The 21972-nt window shown below is 34.7% G+C and overlaps 1 protein-coding gene and 1 long non-coding RNA gene across 4 annotated transcripts; both read left to right on the top strand.

Annotated features, from left to right (window-relative positions):
• The first annotated feature begins 2559 nt into the window (after window positions 1-2559).
• Window positions 2560-5308, top strand: LOC139518927 (uncharacterized). The gene has a single exon (XM_071310619.1). The coding sequence runs from the start codon at window positions 2773-2775 to the stop codon at window positions 5218-5220; it is 2448 nt and encodes an 815-aa protein (XP_071166720.1). The 5' UTR covers window positions 2560-2772; the 3' UTR covers window positions 5221-5308.
• A 3811-nt stretch (window positions 5309-9119) lies between these two features.
• On the top strand, window positions 9120-20603 carry LOC139518926 (uncharacterized). 3 transcript variants are annotated; one of them, XR_011663483.1, is made up of 3 exons: window positions 9120-9434; window positions 10685-10792; window positions 20445-20603. It is a non-coding gene; the product is annotated as an uncharacterized lncRNA (long non-coding RNA). The 3 variants fall into 3 exon arrangements; XR_011663482.1 differs by lacking the exon at window positions 9120-9434 and adding an exon at window positions 9438-9561; XR_011663485.1 differs by lacking the exon at window positions 9120-9434 and adding an exon at window positions 9476-9595.
• Window positions 20604-21972: the final 1369 nt, after the last annotated feature.

Here is a 21972-nt window from a genome sequence, read left to right as displayed (position 1 = left end):
AAATGTAACACACCTCTTATTGACAAGAGGTCAAAAGGAGTAACATAAATCGTGTGCTATAAACGTGACACCCAGTGTCAACAGCTGATCAAGAGTGCAATATTGTAAGAGATTTAAACTATTTGGGTTAAAATCTGTAAAACAATCTTTAACGAAAAGGAATCTACATTTTTTAGTGTAATCGCTACATTAGGCAGATGATTAGCGGGGGTATAAGTTATCGACAGGCTATTTTAAATATCACGTACAATATATATAATTTGTATGAAATAAACTCATCATATATACCAGGACTAAAATTTGTATATACGCCAGACGCGCGTTTCGTCTACAAAAGACTCACCAGTGACGCTCGAATTCAAAAAAGTTAAAAAGGCTTAATAAAGTACGAAGTTGTAGAGCATTCAGGACCAAAATTACTAAAAGTTTGCCAAATACAGCTAAGGTAATTATGCCTGAGGTAGAAAAGCCTTAGTATTTCAAAAATTCAAAATTTTGTGAACAGTAAATTTATAAACATAACCATATCAATGATAATTCATGTCAGCACAAATGTGCTAGCACTACTGGGCTGGTAATACCCTCGGGGAAATAAATCTCCACCAGCAGTGGCATCGACCCAGTGGTAGTAAATAAACTCATCATAGATACCAGGACTTAAAATCTGTATATACGCCAGACGCGCGTTTCGTCTACAAAAGACTCATCAGTGACGCTCGAATCAAAAAAAGTTAAAAAGGCCAAATAAAGTACGAAGTTGAAGGGCATTGAGGACCAAAAAGTTGTATGAAATATTGTTTTTATCATGTCTTACTTTTGCTTCTGTTTTGGTACATAATTGTAAATAATTAGTAAATAATTGCCAGTTTACCAATGGCAATTGAGAAGAAATGTCTAAATTTCCAATTTCAGATTGTTATTTACCAAAAATGATGAAAAGTGTCAATCTATAATTGTTATGAGAATTTTGAAGATTATATCTGATATTGTATAATATTGTAGCTTAGTAGTGTGAACTTTTCAAAACTGTTTGTTTAGGTCAGATATGATAAACTATCAATCAATCGAAGAACAGATTTTAAGTAATTAACATTTGGGAAAAGCGTTATTTTCGCATGGGTATTATCGGTCTAAATACCTTACTTAGTATGAAACACATAGACACAGCACACCTGTTTGTACACTGTTTATACTGCTTGTTTGCTTGTTTTGTCAGAATTTACTGTTGCGGTTTCATAACAAATTTTGTCGCACAGTAATTTATGGGACTCGTTAACTTAAAGGGTCAACTCATATCCGATCGACAATTTATTTTATTTTTCTAATTTCTAATTTACTTTTAAACATCCTTTATTAATTCAAATGATGTGCGCAAAATTCCCTCATTGGTCAGATCAAGCAGGAAAATACCAAATATACGGTGATTGTCATAGGGTGTGCCTGTAATTAGTACACCAAGTGATCATATGTGTTTTCCCTTATTCTCTTCACGTATAAAACATTTATAACTACAGCAAACAAACTAAATCTTTAATCAAAATGTTGGCATGTCATTTCATAACTAACATGCATTATCACTAAGGAGTAACATTGTATCCCCGATATATATTCATTATTGATTCACATCGTTATCTTTTTCTTTAGGCCGTGTTTGTTGTTTTATTTGCTTCGAGCAATGTCAAGGGTTTAGAACCAACGATAAAGCCCGTACGAAGAACACACAAACATGAAAAAGCACCCATATTTAACTTAACATGCATTCGGTTTGATGTCAATCTTTAATAAAGAACTATTTAAATGTAAAATTCAGCCAACAACACAACAGAATTTAATGTTTCTGCATTGGAACCAAAAACAATTTGTGCCTATAATAAACAAGTTAATCTTAAATCAAACTTTGGGCATGTCATTTAAACATATTTGGCCAATGCATTTGTCTCTGAAAAAAATATAATATACTAGTACTTGTGTCCGAAAAAACAACCTATAAACTTTAATTTACCACCTTGTATTATATCAAAGTATATATATAATTATAATATAATTATTTTTCAGAGGAAAGTACCTGTATTATTTGATTACCAAAAAGTATAAGCAAGAACAATATCTCCGATATATACAAATATTTGATTTACTCTATGACCGTGTCGTGTCGATTTATAATTTGGTTCCCGATGACCCCTTCAAGTAATAAAATGTGTAACCTAAAGGTCTCCGTCAGGCCAACTCAGCTGCCAGAAAGTGACCTTTCAACAGAATATAACGTCTCCGTCAGGCCAACTCAGCTACCAGAAAGTGGCCTTTAACAGAATATAACACAACTTTGGCCTTACCTGAAGTGAACTACTTTATTTCATATATATATATATGAAAAATATCATTATCAAGAAAGTGACGCTATGTGCATCGATATAAAAGTATAATTCTTTAACGCATTTACTATTTACAATTAATGATTTTGACTGACTTTCGACTTGACGGAATCGAAAAGACTCCGCCTAATGGAATGTTTGTATAGGTATACACAAATAAATAACCCTTCAAATACTCTGAAAACTAAAACAAAAAAGTGATTAGTTCTTAACGTCGGTGTTAAATCTAACTTCATGCTGATAAACTTCTCATTCAAGTGCCTGCTACATCCTGGGTGAAAACCATCAATTTCTCAAAAATCACATGATCATATTAATGACGAATATTTATAAAGATCTTAATGCTACAAGAGAAACTGACAGTTGAAATTGAGACTTTGGATTACATACAGTGTGAACTATGGACAAACTGTTAATATGGATGTTCTGTTTTGTAACTTCAATGCTATATGGAATAACTTATTGCAAATCTTTGGAGTGCAAACAGAAAGAAAACTGTAAACTACCAAACTGTTTCTGTTCTACATTCAATCATCCTCTTTTGCGTGTATCAGAAATTCCGCAAATAGTTTATTTTGGATTTGATGATGCTCTTACGCCATTAGTTGATCCGCTATATAAAAAACTGTTCCGGTCCAACAGAACAAATCCTAACGGATGCTCGATTGGAATGACCTTGTATGTATCTAACCAGTACACATCATATGCAGAGGTCAGAGAGTTCTATGGCAGAGGAATGGAGATTGCGTCTCATAGTGTTCACCATTCTCATATTAGGACCGAACAAACGTTATTTAAAGAAGCAAGATTACAAAAACAGAATCTGGCAAGGCTTGGTGGAATTCCCGAGTCTGAAATAATAGGTTGGAGAAGCCCTTTCCTGGAAACAGCTGGGGACTATCAGCCTGACGTTTTACGAAAGTTGGGGTACGAATATGATATTTCACTTACCTACACCAGAAGACATATGAAAGCACACAATCCCTGGCCATTCACTGCGGACTACGGATGGCCATATCAATGCCAAATGAAACCTTGCTTAACTAAACCCCATCCAGGATTCTGGGAATTTCCTGTTAACTCAATGATGGATTTTAAGGACCAATATCCATGCAATTATGTTGATGGGTGCCTCAACAGACCTAAAAATGAAACTGAAGCATACAAATATTTAATTGACAATTTTAACAATGCTTATAGAGGAAACAGGGCACCATTGGGAATACATATGCATGCGGCTTGGTTTGTATCAAAGTATAATTTTAGAGCTATGGACAGATTCATCACCGAAATCTTAAAGCGAAGTGATGTGTACATTGTGCCTGTAAAACATGTCTTAGCATGGATGAAACATCCAACTTCATTGTCCGATATAAAAAAATTCCAACCCTGGCAATGCAAAACAGGAAACGTTGTCCCTATTCTATCTCAATCTACACCGAAAGTGAAGCACACAACAAAAACGCCTACTACAAGGGCTACAACAATACCTAGCACAGCTGCAACAACAACGACGACAAGGACTACATCGTCAACTACAACAACAACAACACATTCTCCGACGACAACTACAACAACACCATCTTCGACAACAATCAAATCAACAACACCATCTCCGACGACAACTGCAACATCAACAACAACTAAGAGTACTTCAATAAAATCAACAAAATCACCATTTTCTGTTCCGATTTTATCTGAACAATGGCCATTTACCTATAAATATATCAAACTGACTCATCAAACAAAATTTGCTGACTTCGCCACTCATAGACCAACAGAAATGCATCGTCAACCAACATACCAACAACCTGCAAGTTCAAGCGCATCATCTAATAATTTCAATTGGTCTTGGATGTGGAATGGTTTTCTTAATAAGCAACAACAGCAGGCAGTGCAATCAAAAAACGGTGAACAAAATAGTGCTGAAAATTCTAAGGAAACCTGTATACAGGGATTAAATTGTAAACTGCCAGGTTGTTTTTGTCAGGGAGGTAAAACTCCAGGCGGGTTTGGCCGAGAAAACACGCCTCAATTCGTGTACATTTCATTCGATGGCGACATAGATTCTAGAGTATTTTTTAGATTCAAGAAAATATTTTCTGGAGATAGAAAAAATCCTAATAACTGTCCGATATCAAGTACGTTTTTTGTGTCTCAAGAGGGATCAAGAGACTCGTTTGTTTCTTTCTTGAATAATAAGAGTCAAGAAATAGCTATGCGGGGATCTTCGTCGTCCATAGCGAACATAGCAGAGTTTCGTCGTCAGCTAGCACAGCAAAAAGGTAGAATGAAACGAAATAGAGTGCAGGTTACCGGATGGCGGAGTCCGGAACTTAAACCCTTTGGGGACGGTCAGTACTCTGGACTTGTTGAGGAAGGGTTGCAATATGATTCCACTCTAGTATTGCAAGAAAATGAAAAAGTTTGGCCATTTACATTAGATTATGGATGGAAAGATCATTGCATAATACCAGAATGTCCGAAAAAGAAATATCGTGGACTTTGGGAGGTTCCAAATATTCCTGTTAAAGATTATTTAAACAGATATCCTTGTAATTACGTGGATGGATGTATGTTCTCTCCAAAGACTGCTGAAGAAACTTTTCAATTTCTCTGGAACAATTTTTATAATTTTTATAATTCAAACAAAACTCCTTTCGGGGTTAACTTTCGCCATATTTGGTTTACTCATTCAGCTTATAGAAACAATGCGCGAGGTTTTGAAATGTTTTTAGACAAACTTGAGCAAATGAAGGACGTTTATATTGTTTCTACTGCTAAATTAATTGAGTGGATGAAAAACCCTCTACAGCTCTCAGAAATGCAATTCCGTTTCCGTTGTTGATGTAATAATGAATCTCATATTGGTGAAAATTTTGTATTTTTATTGTTTTAAAATAATTGTATGTTTATATACATCATTGGTTCCCTGATGTTGTTGTTTTTTAATTGTGGCATCAGTGGCGGATCCAAAGGGGGGGTTCCGGGGGTTGGAACCCCCCTTTTTTGGACGATCAATGCATTTGAATGGAAGCATATAGTTGGAACCCCCCTTTACTCTGGGTTTAGAACCCCCTTTTTAAAATGGCTGGATCTGCCCCTTGGCATCCATTGTTCAAACCCATGCCAGGACAAACCAGAGACTTATCAATTTGTTTTTACTGCTTCTAAGCTTTGCATGCGGTATTTAGGAGTAAGAGCAAAGATCGGTCGTTTCGTAGACAGAATAAAGTAGATATAAGAAGATATGGTATGAGTGCCAAGGTGACAACTCTCCATCCAAGTCACAATTTGTAAAACAAAATGTTTTCATACGGACTGTTGTTACCGTTTGAACTATCGAGTTAATTGAATAGCCGACTCATCATGCTGTATTATAAAACGCAATGTTTATATTCATATCACATAAATATATTTTCGTCTTGTTATGCATGTTATATTTACCTATATGTATCCATCAATTTTATAAATATTATTGTGTAATTACCCGTTTTGTTTGAAAGAAACAATATACTAATACCTTAAACCAAAACCACAAACACAGTTTGTTAAATTGAGTTAGTCAGCAAACCGAACATTTTACAGAAAATAGTAAGAATTTAACTGCCAATTATTGTTTTTAAGTAAATTCATTTAATCTATCTATTCAGTTTTTGTCCTAGATCTTCTTCCGGGATCTTTTTTCAAACATATCCGTTTGTCTTTCCTTCTAAAAAGAATGACACATTGTGTCACGTCGTGTGATAATTTCTTCCTTATGAAGCGCAATAAGTAAAAATACGCATACCTGTTTAAAATATTTGTGAATCAAAATATTTTCATTTTCATTCTGTGTCTATTCATCCCACAGTTTTTGATGTTACTTATATGTCTCATTTTGTTTGTTGATTCCTAATAGAAAATGCTATTATTTTGGTTGGACAAATTACACGCTCAAAAGCATAAAAAACACCAAGAGTTATATTAGGTCAACATTCTGTCTGTGAGTTGATGATTGTCTGACTACATCCGGAAAATAAAAATAATCAAGAACCCCAAAACAGGGCTTTTAGGTACCAGACATTATATTATTCGTTATAGTTTCTCAAATTAGATTTTCTTTTATAGCGTTACTACAGCACTATACTTTCATCTATTTTCTGAGCAAGTAATAACCAAATTTTAGTCTAAAATGCGTGTTCTTCGTGTGGATCCTTTTATTGTTTATAGTAATTTTTGCAATCGGGCTGTATCGGTAAGAAACGTCGTAGTTTAAAGTGACTTTTTTCGATCACATACGGTTTTTTTTTTTTTTTTTTTTTTTTTTTTTTTTTTTTGTTTGTTAATACATTGTAGCAAGTATGAATGTAATGCCCTTCTATTCTTATTTACCAGAAATAAGAATAGAGGTACCACAAAAACAATTTTCAATAAGTTTGATGTCAAAGAAACTTTTTGTAGCAAATGTATTTAAATAAGTAACATTCATTGCACCAAGGTTTATTGCAAAAGATGCAAGACCGAATTGGTATGTTTCGGTTCCCCGAAAACTATTCAACTATATATGTGATCATATGTGATAAGCAGATATTAAAATGTAGGGCCTAATTTTGAGTTTAAACTTAATGCACAAAACAATACAACGGGTCAACGTAGATACTATTACCTTTTGTAAGAGAGGAATACACCTAACTTAGTTACAAAATTACTCTAACTCAAACAAAACAAAACTGACGTTATCAAGATTCTGGATTTCTTGATTGACGGTATAGTTGTACCGTTTGAAGGGCGTGTTTTCAACACACAACCGATATTCCCATGTGGACCAATTGTGCTCCTCTACTTGCCGACTTATTCCATTATTCATATCAGGCTGATTTCATACAGGATCTTCTTATGAAGAATGAAAAACAGATAGCATTAATCCTTTAATTTCACGCTTCGGTATTATATATAGATGAAGCCAATTCACTAAAAGTAAAATAACAAAAATACATAGCTCCAAGGCAAATTCATAACGGAAACCCCTTTATCAAATGGTAAAATGAAAATACATCAAACGAATGGAAAACAACTGTCATACTGATTCTTGACAAATTAAATGCATTTCATTTCTATATGAAGAAACTGGTGGATTAAACCTGGTTTGACTGAACTTTCATAGCTAGCTTAACCTTTCACTTGTATGATAGTCGTATAGAATGCCTTTATATTGACAAAAATGTACGAGAAAAACAAACAGACATTATAGCCTAAAGTGTCAAATAATTCAAAGTTTGAGGAGTACTATGTTTCACGCATGTATCCCATCAAACTTGGAATAAAGGATGCAACAGATACAGTTAGGTTTGCCTAATATCTCGACATACTTGACTTATGTTGTACTGTTCCATCAATGTCCCAGGTTAGCGTATAGTTGGCGCCTTTGAACGAGTTCATCCCCGCCCCATTCTGTATTCTATATTTCATTGGTTGCCCTTCGTTGCTGTGTAACATATTTGTTGTTCGTTCATTATTTGTACATAAATTAGGCCGTTAGTTTTCTTGTTTGAATTGTTTTACATTGGTCATTTTGGGGCCTTTTATATAGCTGACTGTGCGTCATCGGATTTGTTCATTGCTGAAGGCCGTACGGTGACATATAGTTGTTAATTTCTTTGTTATTTGGTCTTTTGTGGAGAGTTGTCTTGTTTTTAAATTTACACACATTGACAATGAAGATCGATCGTGAACAAAACGTTACGACAAAAAAACGAGTTCAGCTTCCCGGAAAATTGTGAACGTTCCATTTCTATGTAGAAATATTCCTTCAGCGCCGGGATAATTTTGTAGTATTTATCTCCCAGTTTATAACGATAGTTCATAGCTTGCGTTCATTTTTATATCATAAATTTCTTGGTAGAGGGTTGCTGTTCACCAAGAGTTCCAAGTGGTGAAGGGTCTCCGAGAACTTTTACAGGCGCCCTCACGAGAGTCAGTTGACCGTTATGGAATATCTGTTTCGCGGATGACGACGGATATGTTCCAATTGTCGTAACCACAATTTTGTCCTCTTTTCTTCGAATGTAGCCTACAATCACCGGGTTTGTACTTGCATGAGCAACACGACAATTGCCACTCTTCATGAGCACATGAGATCACCCGCAATTTTTGTTTATGTTCGTGTTTCTTTGTTGTTTATTGTATACATACTGCTGTTTATTTGATATTTGATCATTTTTAGTTTTTACCATGGCATTGTTGACAGTATGTGTTCGACTAATGAGTAACACGTCAGTGGTCACATATGCTTATACAATCACAAATTGCCACATGAACATTTTAAAAGCGGAAATTTTACCATACAAAACATCATGTCCTCGAAATGATGATGTATGGGTTTTTCCGTCCGGCTATCCTTTAAGGGTATTGCGGACTTTTTACTTATTATCTGGTTCTGCTGACCGTTTAGCTTTTACTTTGTTTCTCAGGTGTTTGATAAGGCGTCCTCGAAATGAAAATGACAATTCCTTTTCTTATACTTCACGTTAATATGCCATATTTTGATTGGCTAATACGAGGGTGTTTATTTACTCTATCACATGGCTGAGCGGGTGACAATTTTTTTGAATGTTACCCTCTCGTCTAGACCAATCAAAATCGATAATTTTATAGACAACGAATAGAATTTGCATGAAGTAATTAAATACAATGCTTATATTAAGTTCTACGTTGTGGCTCGGGTTTTATTATTTGACTGTCAAAATAGGGTAGGCACTTAAAGTTAACCATCGAGAGACGTTAACCACCGAGAGTCGGTTTTTAGACCCGCCCAGTGCACCTAAGCACGCCTACTTTTGGAGCTCTTTAGTATGAAGATAAGAAAAATATACGAAATTACGGAACTATGTACCCTGTTTTATCCTTGTTGTTGGTGTTTCTTGCGCATGCGCACAAAGCACGGTGATAGTTACGGTTACTGACTCAGGAACCTTGTATATTATATACCTCGGTTTACAGACGTTTAATAAACTGGATCCCTGTTGTGTTCACTTATCGATACACTACGATGGAATTACGGACCAGTTTAACATAAACATGGTAAATAGATAGATAATTGATTAAGAAATAACCTGAAAGAAGAAATGAGTTAACTATTGATTATAACAGAGACGAGAATGCCATCGTGTTTGTTCTGCTAAAAAAAGCAGGAACATTGGAGTTTATGGTTAGATTTTAAATATTTATTGTCTCCAAACTGGGTAAATTTGATATAGTAACAACCCCCCCCCCCCCTTTTTTTTTTTTTTTAAATAACTCGAGAACCACATATCGCGCTCGATTAACACATAACAATAAGAAATAATAATGGTTAGTTTCAAGAATAATTAATCGTCAAAACTTTTCCCCTCCCCGACATCAAAGGAAGTTAATTGTATTATCCCAAAATTAGACCAAATTATTATGATATAAGGACGTCTTGACAGGCTATTATTTTATTTTGTTTTGTTGGGTTATTTTTTGCGTTGACGTCTTCCTCCTGTATGAAAAAAAACATAATAGTCCCCCCCCCCTTTCCCCCATAATATAGCTTTTTAAGAAGTCATAATTATTTGGACAACCCTGAATATATTTCAGACAGACTTTTCTCTAAAAAAATGTAAACATGATTTGAGAGAAATCTTTGGAATAGTTTTTTAAATGATTTAATTATTATGTCATGTATATAATTAACATTAACATAGTTATAAACTGAGACTACTAGTATAACACATAGTGTTATAGTAGTCTCAGCTATAAACTTTCCATTGTATTGACCAATATGACTAACTCATATGCTCTTTCCCATAAATGTCACAATATCAATATATTACAGTAAAACTGATAGTTTGATGACATTGTTTAAGACTATTGACCTCAGGTCAGCCTAAACTGAGTTTTAAACTGTAATTTATTCATTAAAACAGTTCAAGACATGTACCTTCTGAAATGTGATTGCATCAAAATTAAACCTAAGGCATAACATACTTAGTGTGCAGGAAGTGCCACCAAATAAATACTGATTTGTAAAATTAGATTATTATATTTGTGAAGTCAAAGATATTATAGCTAGTTATAACTGGTTTTAGATATAAATCTGAGTAAAAGGTTGATTTATATGTGCTCTTTCATGTTTAGATTATAATTTAAATTTAATCTTTTGAAGTTTTTTTTATAATATTAAGACATTAAAATCATAATTATTTATTTATACACAAAAAAATAATTTTTGTCCTTTTTTAGTTGAATGACTGTACACAAACATTATACACACATAATTTTGATAATTCTGTAATGTTTTTTTTCTATAGCCCCAGAATGTGACAAAAGACTTATTAATCCAGATTTACAAAAAATAGAAATAGTTCAGCTACCATAAGACTGCTATGACAAAAATTCTGCAGTTTCCAGAATTTGAGGTAGAGTATAGTTAGGAATAGTTTGATTATGCAGATGCTTAGTTTGCCATAAACAATTATGCCCTTGATACAAAAGAACAAAAAAGTATGAAAATAGTTGAAAAAAGTAATCATTATTACCTAGTCATATACTGTAAATAGAAAAAGAGAAAAGCACTGGTTATGATTTGGTATTTTTAATAGCATTATCGATTCATTTGTCCATAACTTGGAATATATACTGGATTGAGCTTGACATTTATTTAATATCATTGACACATGGTTGCAAGAAATGAAAGATGGTAATTTAAACCTAGCAATTTTATTAAGATTTAAAAAAAAGTTTTTGATTTGGTAGAATATGACTTTCTTTGTTTAAAGCTCGACATGTATGGATTTAGTGAGACTATTGTTAGTTTTTTTAAGTCATACCTGAATAACAAAAGGTATACATTTGTAATGTTAACTCTGAACAACAACATGTAAAATTTGGTGTTCCCCAATGTTCTATACCGTGTCCTCTATTGTTTGTGCTATTTATAAATTACCTTCCCTTATGCATTAAAAATTGTGAAACAGACCTATATCGTTGTAATTGCTGATGACACCACTATTCATAAATCAGGGGGAAACATCTAGAAAATATAAATGATGATGTTCAAGAAGATTTATACAGGGTTGAAGAGTGGTGTAAAATGAATAACATGTTCATAGATGCAAATGAAACAAAATGTTTGATTACTGGAACAAAGCAGAAACTATTCAGACTTTTCAACCAAACTTGATAATAAATTAAAGTATTACAAAATTCTTCATGTGAAAAAATATTAGTTTCAAAATTGACAGCCCACTAAGTAACTGGAGAAATCAAATTGACTATAAGGTTGTGCTAATATATCATCCAGAATATACCATCTTTCTTAAATACATTTTTTTTTATATAACTGCAAGAAAACATAATACAATGGGTGTTCTGCTCCTAATTGACTACTGTTGTATTATTTGGGATGAATGTAAAAATTGAGGGATAACAAGAATTTTAAAAATCCAAAAAAAAGGGCAGCATGATAAATTCTAGATGCAGATCCGTTATCCCTCTTGGTATATAGGAGCACTATATTCCATTTTAACCTCCGACAGTAGGTATAAACAAATACTGTTGATAGACGGTATATAGGAGCACTATATTCCATGTTAACCACCGAAGGTAGGTATAGACAAATACTGGTGATAGACAGTATATAGGAGCACTATATTCTATGTTAACCACTGACGGTAGGTATAGCCAAATACTGTTGATAGACGGTATATAGGAGCACTATATCTTATGTTAACCACCGACGGTAGGTATAGACAAATACTGGTGATAGACGGTAAATAAGAGCAATATATTGTATGTTAACCACCGACGGTAGGTATAGACTAAATACTGTTGATAGACGGTATATAGGAGCACTATATTGTATATTAACTACCCACAGTAGGTATAGATTAATACTGTTGATAGACGGTATATAGGAGCACTATATTGTATGTTAACCACCGACGGTAGGTATAGACAAATACTGTTCATAGACGGTATATAGGAGCACTATATTGTATGTTAACTACCGACAGTAGGTATAGACAGATACTGTTGATAGACGGTATATAGGAGCACTATATTGTATGTTAACTACCGACAGTAGGTATAGACAGATACTGTTGATAGACGGTATATATAGGAGCACTATATTGTATGTTAACCACCGACGGTAGATATAGACAAATATTGTTGATAGATGGTATATAGGAGCACTATATTGTATGTTAACTACCGACGGTAGGTATAGACAAATACTGTTGATAGATGGTATATAGGAGCACTATATTGTATGTTAACCACCAACGGTAGGTATAGACAAATACTGTTGATAGACGGTATATAGGAGCAACTACCGACAGTAGGTATAGACAGATACTGTTGATAGACGGTATCAAAGAGCACTTTATTGTATGTTAACCAGCGACGGTAGGTATAGACAAATATTGTTGATAAACGGTATATAGGAGCACTATATTGTATGTTAACTACCGACAGTAGGTATAGACAAATACTGTTGATAGACGGTATATAGGAGCACTATATCTTATGTTAACCACCGACGGTAGGTATAGACAAATACTGGTGATAGACGGTATATAGGAGCAACTACCGACAGTAGGTATAGACAGATACTGTTGTTAGACGGTATCAAAGAGCACTATATTGTATGTTAACCAGCGACGGTAGGTATAGACAAATATTGTTGATAAACGGTATATAGGAGCACTATATTGTATGTTAACTACCGACAGTAGGTAAAGACAAATACTGTTGATAGACGGTATATAGGAGCACTATATCTTATGTTAACCACCGACGGTAGGTATAGACAAATACTTGTGATAGACGGTAAATAAGAGCAATATATTGTATGTTAACCACCGACGGTAGGTATAGACTAAATACTGTTGATAGACGGTATATAGGAGCACTATATTGTATATTAACTACCCACAGTAGGTATAGATTAATACTGTTGATAGACGGTATATAGGAGCACTATATTGTATGTTAACCACCGACGGTAGGTATAGACAAATACTGTTCATAGACGGTATATAGGAGCACTATATTGTATGTTAACTACCGACAGTAGGTATAGACAGATACTGTTGATAGACGGTATATAGGAGCACTATATTGTATGTTAACTACCGACAGTAGGTATAGACAGATACTGTTGATAGACGGTATATAGGAGCACTATATTGTATGTTAACCACCGACGGTAGATATAGACAAATACTGTTGATAGATGGTATATAGGAGCACTATATTGTATGTTAACTACCGACGGTAGGTATAGACAAATACTGTTGATAGATGGTATATAGGAGCACTATATTGTATGTTAACCACCAACGGTAGGTATAGACAAATACTGTTGATAGACGGTATATAGGAGCAACTACCGACAGTAGGTATAGACAGATACTGTTGATAGACGGTATCAAAGAGCACTTTATTGTATGTTAACCAGCGACGGTAGGTATAGACAAATATTGTTGATAAACGGTATATAGGAGCACTATATTGTATGTTAACTACCGACAGTAGGTATCGACAAATACTGTTGATAGACGGTATATAGGAGCACTATATCTTATGTTAACCACCGACGGTAGGTATAGACAAATACTGGTGATAGACGGTATAAAGGAGCAACTACCGACAGTAGGTATAAACAGATACTGTTGATAGACGGTATCAAAGAGCACTATATTGTATGTTAACCAGCGACGGTAGGTATAGACAAATATTGTTGATAAACGGTATATAGGAGCACTATATTGTATGTTAACTACCGACAGTAGGTAAAGACAAATACTGTTGATAGACGGTATATAGGAGCACTATATTGTATGTTAACCACCGACGGTAGGTATAGACAAATTCTGTTGATAGATGGTATATAGGAGCACTATATTGTATGTTAACTACCGACGGTAGGTATAGACAAATACTGTTGATAGACAGTATATAGGAGCACTATATTGTATGTTAACTACCAACAGTAGGTATAGGCACATACTGTTGATACACGGTATAAAGGAGCACTATATTGTATGTTAACTACCGACGGTAGGTATAGACAAATACTGTTGATAGACGGTATATAGGAGCACTACATTGTATGTTAACTACCGACGGTAGGTATAGACAAATACTGTTGATAGATTGTATATAGGAGCACTATATTGTATGTTAACTACCGACGGTAGGTATAGACAAATACTGTTGATAGACAGTATATAGGAGCACTATATTGTATATTAACTACCCACAGTAGGTATAGATTAATACTGTTGATAGACGGTATATAGGAGCACTATATTGTATGTTAACCACCGACGGTAGGTATAGACAAATACTGTTGATAGATGGTATATAGGAGCACTATATCTTATGTTAACCACCGACGGTATGTATAGACAAATACTGGTGATAGACGGTAAATAAGAGCAATATATTGTATGTTGACCACCGACGGTAGGTATAGACTAAATACTGTTGATAGACGGTATATAGGAGCACTATATTGTAAATTAACTACCCATAGTAGGTATAGATTAATACTGTTGATAGACGGTATATAGGAGCACTATATTGTATGTTAACCACCGACGGTAGGTATAGACAAATACTGTTGATAGATGGTATATAGGAGCACTATATTGTATGTTAACTACCGACGGTAGGTATAGACAAATACTGTTGATAGACAGTATATAGGAGCACTATATTGTATGTTAACTACCGACAGTAGGTATAGACACATACTGTTGATAGACGGTATATAGGAGCCCTATATTGTATGTTAACTACCGACAGTAGGTATAGACAAATACTGTTGATAGATGGTATATAGGAGCTCTATATTGTATGTTAACTACCGACAGTAGGTATAGACAAATACTGTTGATAGACAGTATATAGGAGCACTATATTGTATGTTAACTACCGACGGTAGGTATAGACAAATACTGTTGATATACGGTGAATAGGAGTACTGTATTGCATGTTAACCACTGACGGTAGGTATAGATAAATACTGTTGATAGACGGTATATAGGAGCACTATATCTTATGTTAACCACCGACGGTAGGTATAGACAAATACTGATGATAGACGGTATATAGGAGCAACTACCGACAGTAGGTATAGACAGATACTGTTGATAGACGGTATCAAAGAGCACTTTATTGTATGTTAACCAGCGACGGTAGGTATAGACAAATATTGTTGATAAACGGTATATAGGAGCACTATATTGTATGTTAACTACCGACAGTAGGTATAGACAAATACTGTTGATAGACGGTATATAGGAGCACTATATCTTATGTTAACCACCGACGGTAGGTATAGACAAATACTGGTGATAGACGGTATGTAGGAGCAACTACCGACAGTAGGTATAGACAGATACTGTTGATAGACGGTATCAAAGAGCACTATATGGTATGTTAACCAGCGACGGTAGGTATAGACAAATATTGTTGATAAACGGTATATAGGAGCACTATATTGTATGTTAACTACCGACGGTAGGTATAGACAAATACTGTTGATAGACAGTATATAGGAGCACTATATTGTATGTTAACTACCAACAGTAGGTATAGGCACATACTGTTGATACACGGTATAAAGGAGCACTATATTGTATGTTAACTACCGACGGTAGGTATAGACAAATACTGTTGATAGACGGTATATAGGAGCACTATATTGTATGTTAACCACCGACGGTAGGTATAGACAAATTCTGTTGATAGATGGTATATAGGAGCACTATATTGTATGTTAACTACCGACGGTAGGTATAGACAAATACTGTTGATAGACAGTATATAGGGGCACTATATTGTATGTTAACTACCAACAGTAGGTATAGGCACATACTGTTGATACACGGTATAAAGGAGCACTATATTGTATGTTAACTACCGACGGTAGGTATAGACAAATACTGTTGATAGACGGTATATAGGAGCACTATATTGTATGTTAACTACCGACGGTAGGTATAGACAAATACTGTTGATAGATGGTATATAGGAGCACTATATTGTATGTTAACTACCGACGGTAGGTATAGACAAATACTGTTGATAGACAGTATATAGGAGCACTATATTGTATATTAACTACCCACAGTAGGTATAGATTAATACTGTTGATAGACGGTATATAGGAGCACTATATTGTATGTTAACCTCCGACGGTAGGTATAGACAAATACTGTTGATAGATGGTATATAGGAGCACTATATCTTATGTTAACCACCGACGGTAGGTATAGACAAATACTGGTGATAGACGGTAAATAAGAGCAATATATTGTATGTTGACCACCGACGATAGGTATAGACTAAATACTGTTGATAGACGGTATATAGGAGCACTATATTGTAAATTAACTACCCATAGTAGGTATAGATTAATACTGTTGATAGACGGTATATAGGAGCACTATATTGTATGTTAACCACCGACGGTAGGTATAGACAAATACTGTTGATAGATGGTATATAGGAGCACTATATCTTATGTTAACCACCGACGGTAGGTATAGACAAATACTGGTGATAGACGGTAAATAAGAGCAATATATTGTATGTTGACCACCGACGGTAGGTATAGACTAAATACTGTTGATAGACGGTATATAGGAGCACTATATTGTAAATTAACTACCCATAGTAGGTATGAATTAATACTGTTGATAAACGGTATATAGGAGCACTATATTGTATGTTAACCACCGACGGTAGGTATAGACAAATACTGTTGATAGATGGTATATAGGAGCACTATATTGTATGTTAACTACCGACGGTAGGTATAGACAAATACTGTTGATAGACAGTATATAGGAGCACTATATTGTATGTTAACTACCGACAGTAGGTATAGACACATACTGTTGATAGACGGTATATAGGAGCACTATATTGTATGTTAACTACCGACAGTAGGTATAGACAAATACTGTTGATAGATGGTATATAGGAGCTCTATATTGTATATTAACTACCGACAGTAGGTATAGACAAATACTGTTGATAGACAGTATATAGGAGCACTATATTGTATGTTAACTACCGACGGTAGGTATAGACAAATACTGTTGATATACGGTGAATAGGAGTACTGTATTGCATGTTAACCACTGACGGTAGGTATAGATAAATACTGTTGATAGACGGTATATAGGAGCACTATATCTTATGTTAACCACCGACGGTAGGTATAGACAAATACTGGTGATAGACGGTTTATAGGAGCAACTACCGACAGTAGGTATAGACAGATACTGTTGATAGACGGTATCAAAGAGCACTATATTGTATGTTAACCAGCGACGGTAGGTATAGACAAATATTGCTGATAAACGGTATATAGGAGCACTATATTGTATGTTAACTACCGACAGTAGGTATAGACAAATACTGTTGATAGACGGTATATAGGAGCACTATATCTTATGTTAACCACCGACGGTAGGTATAGACAAATACTGGTGATAGACGGTATATAGGACCAACTACCGACAGTAGGTATAGACAGATACTGTTGATAGACGGTATCAAAGAGCACTATATTGTATGTTAACCAGCGACGGTAGGTAAAGACAAATATTGTTGATAAACGGTATATAGGAGCACTATATTGTATGTTAACTACCGACAGTAGGTATAGACAAATACTGTTGATAGACGGTATATAGGAGCACTATATTGTATGTTAACCACCGACGGTAGGTATAGACAAATTCTGTTGATAGATGGTATATAGGAGCACTATATTGTATGTTAACTACCGACGGTAGGAATAGACAAATACTGTTGATAGACAGTATATAGGAGCACTATATTGTATGTTAACTACCAACAGTAGGTATAGACACATACTGTTGATACACGGTATAAAGGAGCACTATATTGTATGTTAACTACCGACGGTAGGTATAGACAAATACTGTTGATAGACGGTATATAGGAGCACTATATTGTATGTTAACTACCGACAGTAGGTATAGACAAATACTGTTGATAGATGGTATATAGGAGCACTATATTGTATGTTAACTACCGACAGTAGGTATAGACAAATACTGTTGATAGACATCAACGGTATATGGGAGCACTATATTGTATGTTAACCACCGACGGTAAGTATAGACAAATACTGTTGATAGACGGTATATAGGAGCACTATATTGTATGTTAACCACCGACGGTAGGTATAGACAAATACTGTTGATAGACGGTATATAGGAGCACTATATTGTATGTTAACTACCGACAGTAGGTATAGACAGATACTGTTGATAGACGGTATATAGGAGCACTATATTGTATGTTAACCACCGACGGTAGATATAGACAAATACTGTTGATAGACAGTATATAGGAGCACTATATTGTATGTTAACTACCAACAGTAGGTATAGACACATACTGTTGATACACGGTATAAAGGAGCACTATATTGTATGTTAACCACCGACGGTAGGTATAGACAAATACTGTTGATAGACGGTATATAGGAGCACTATATTGTATGTTAACTACCGACAGTAGGTATAGACAAATACTGTTGATAGATGGTATATAGGAGCACTATATTGTATGTTAACTACCGACAGTAGGTATAGACAAATACTGTTGATAGACATCAACGGTATATGGGAGCACTATATTGTATGTTAACCACCGACGGTAAGTATAGACAAATACTGTTGATAGACGGTATATAGGAGCACTATATTGTATGTTAACCACCAACGGTAGGTATAGGCACATACTGTTGATACACGGTATAAAGGAGCACTATATTGTATGTTAACTACCGACAGTAGGTATAGACAAATACTGTTGATAGATGGTATATAGGAGCTCTATATTGTATGTTAACTACCGACGGTAGGTATAGACAAATACTGTTGATAGATGGTATATAGGAGCACTATATTGTATGTTAACTACCGACAGTAGGTATAGACAAATACTGTTGATAGATGGTATATAGGAGCTCTATATTGTATGTTAACTACCGACGGTAGGTATAGACAAATACTGTTGATAGACAGTGTATAGGAGCACTATACTGTATGTTAACTACCGACAGTAGGTATAGATTAATACTGTTGATAGACGGTATATAGGAGCACTATATTGTATGTTAACCACCGACGGTAGGTATAGACAAATACTGTTGATAGATGGTATATAGGAGCACTATATTGTATGTTAACTACCGACGGTAGGTATAGACAAATACTGTTGATAGACGGTATATAGGAGCACTATATTGTATGTTAACTACCGACAGTAGGTATAGACACATACTGTTGATACACGGTATATAGGAGCACTATATTGTATGTTAACTACCGACGGTAGGTATAGACAAATACTGTTGATAGACGGTATATGGGAGCACTATATTGTATGTTAACCTGCGACGGTAGGTATAGACATATACTGTTGATAGATGGTATATAGGAGCACTATATTGTATGTTAACTACCGACAGTAGGTATAGACAAATACTGTTGATAGACGGTATATAGGAGCACTTTATAGCATGTTAACCACCGACGGTAGGTATAGACAAATAATGTTGATGGACGGTGCAAAGGAGTACTATATCGTATGTTAACCACTGACGGTAGGTATAGACAAATACTGTTGATAGACGGTATATAGGAGGACTGTATTGTATGTTAACCACCGACGGTAGGTATAGACAAATACTGTTGATATACGGTATATAGGAGTATTGTATTTTATGTCAAACATCGACGATAGGTATGGACAAAATCCAACAAATACTGTATACAGACAGTGTATAGAAGTACTGTATTGTATGGTAAACACTGACGGTTGGTATGGACAATTCCTGTATCATGCATCAATTGTAAATAAAAGTATCATGTGAGTGACACAGGCTCATTGAAGCCTCTAGTTTTGATATTATTAATGTGGAGATCTGGTCTAATTTATCATTTTCTCTATTACATGCATGATAACTGCAACAATTCAATTGAAATAAAAGTGATAATATTTCTGTTGTAGGTTATCAAGATTTAGTGTTTCCATACAAGTGACAAAGATTGAACAACAAAAACATCTCAAACTTTACAGGACAGAGTAGACTTTTTTCACTGTGCTTAGTTGTGTCTTTATGTCTAATTTATGATACCTTTAAAAAAACCAATAAAATATGGAATAACATTTATTTCTATCTTATAAAGTGGAGTGAAGAAATAAGGGGTCATTGAAAACATAAGAATATATTGCTATCATATATGCAGATCAGCAGCCCATACATTTGCTATAGCAGATAAATATGGGACCAATAATTTCAAGTTTTAAAAAAGACCTTATTAATGTTATGCGAGATACCACCAAAGACCACTAGGTGTTGATCAAATGATATTGTAAATAAGAGGGTTGTCCAAAATATTTCCAACAGCTGTTTGATATACACTACCTTAATCAAACCACAATGGTAAAAAACAGTTTTGGTCAGTCTTAAAAGAAGCAAATATAATTTAGAAAAAGTGCAAGCTGTTGATAAAAACTACAAATAACTGCCAGTCCTAAATGTGGGTGGAGATTACCATTTAGCACAAATGAGTTTTTGGAGTAAAGAAAGTAATTTCGGCACAAACCGATTATACCCTTTCAAAAACTATGTGTAGTCCCTTTTATAAAAGTGGCAGATTATCTTTCTATCTAGAGTATCTATGACAACTAACTGCTGCTCCTAGTGACGTTAGTCTTTGGTTTTTGAAAAGATTGGATATATTGTCACAATTCCTTTCTAAGGTACCGGTCTGATAAACAGGAAGTAGCTAGATTAGCTACTAAATATATATGCACACTGAAATATAGTCCCTTAAAATTCCCATGGCTGTGTTCATGTTCAGATACGAACTATGAAAATTTTGTTTATATCTTTAGAGAAGTAAAATCAAGTATGTATGTCTTTAGTTTTGTCAAATTGCTGTCTTGTGTTGTCCTGTTATTAGGTAACAGTACTGATACAATACTGTAAAAATACGGAGATGTGGTATGATTGCCAATGAGACGCCTACATGTATCCACTCAAGTTCAAATAAAGTGGATGTAAGCAGTTATATGCAACCATACAGCCTTCAACAATGAGAAAAATCATATCAAATAGACCCTTGTAAATAGGTGTTGATCAAATGATATTGTAAATAAGAGGGTTGTATATTTCATGACGGTATAATACTAAACCCCTAACAGGAGGGATTGTGCCTGATATTCATATGATGAAGACATAATCTTTCAATCAGTTTAATTAAGGTCTGGTTCTGGCATGTCAATAACTGCTAGTAGTCTGTTGTTATTTATGTATTATTGTCATTTTGTTTATTTTCTTTTGTTTCATATTCTGACATCGGACTCGGACTTCTCTTAAACTGAGTTTTATTGTGCGTATTGTTTCGCGTTTGTTTTTTCTACATTGGCTACAGGTATAGGGGAGGGTTGAGATCTCAAAAACATGTTTAATCCCGCCGCAATTTTGCGCCTGTCCCAAGTTATGAGCCTCTGACCTTTGTTAGTCTTGTAT

The sequence above is a fragment of the Mytilus edulis genome, chromosome 4, assembly GCF_963676685.1.
Source record: "Mytilus edulis chromosome 4, xbMytEdul2.2, whole genome shotgun sequence".
Lineage (NCBI taxonomy): Eukaryota > Metazoa > Mollusca > Bivalvia > Mytilida > Mytilidae > Mytilus > Mytilus edulis.
The sequence above is the reverse complement of the archived record's forward strand: the minus strand, read 5'-3'. Positions and strand labels throughout refer to the sequence as shown.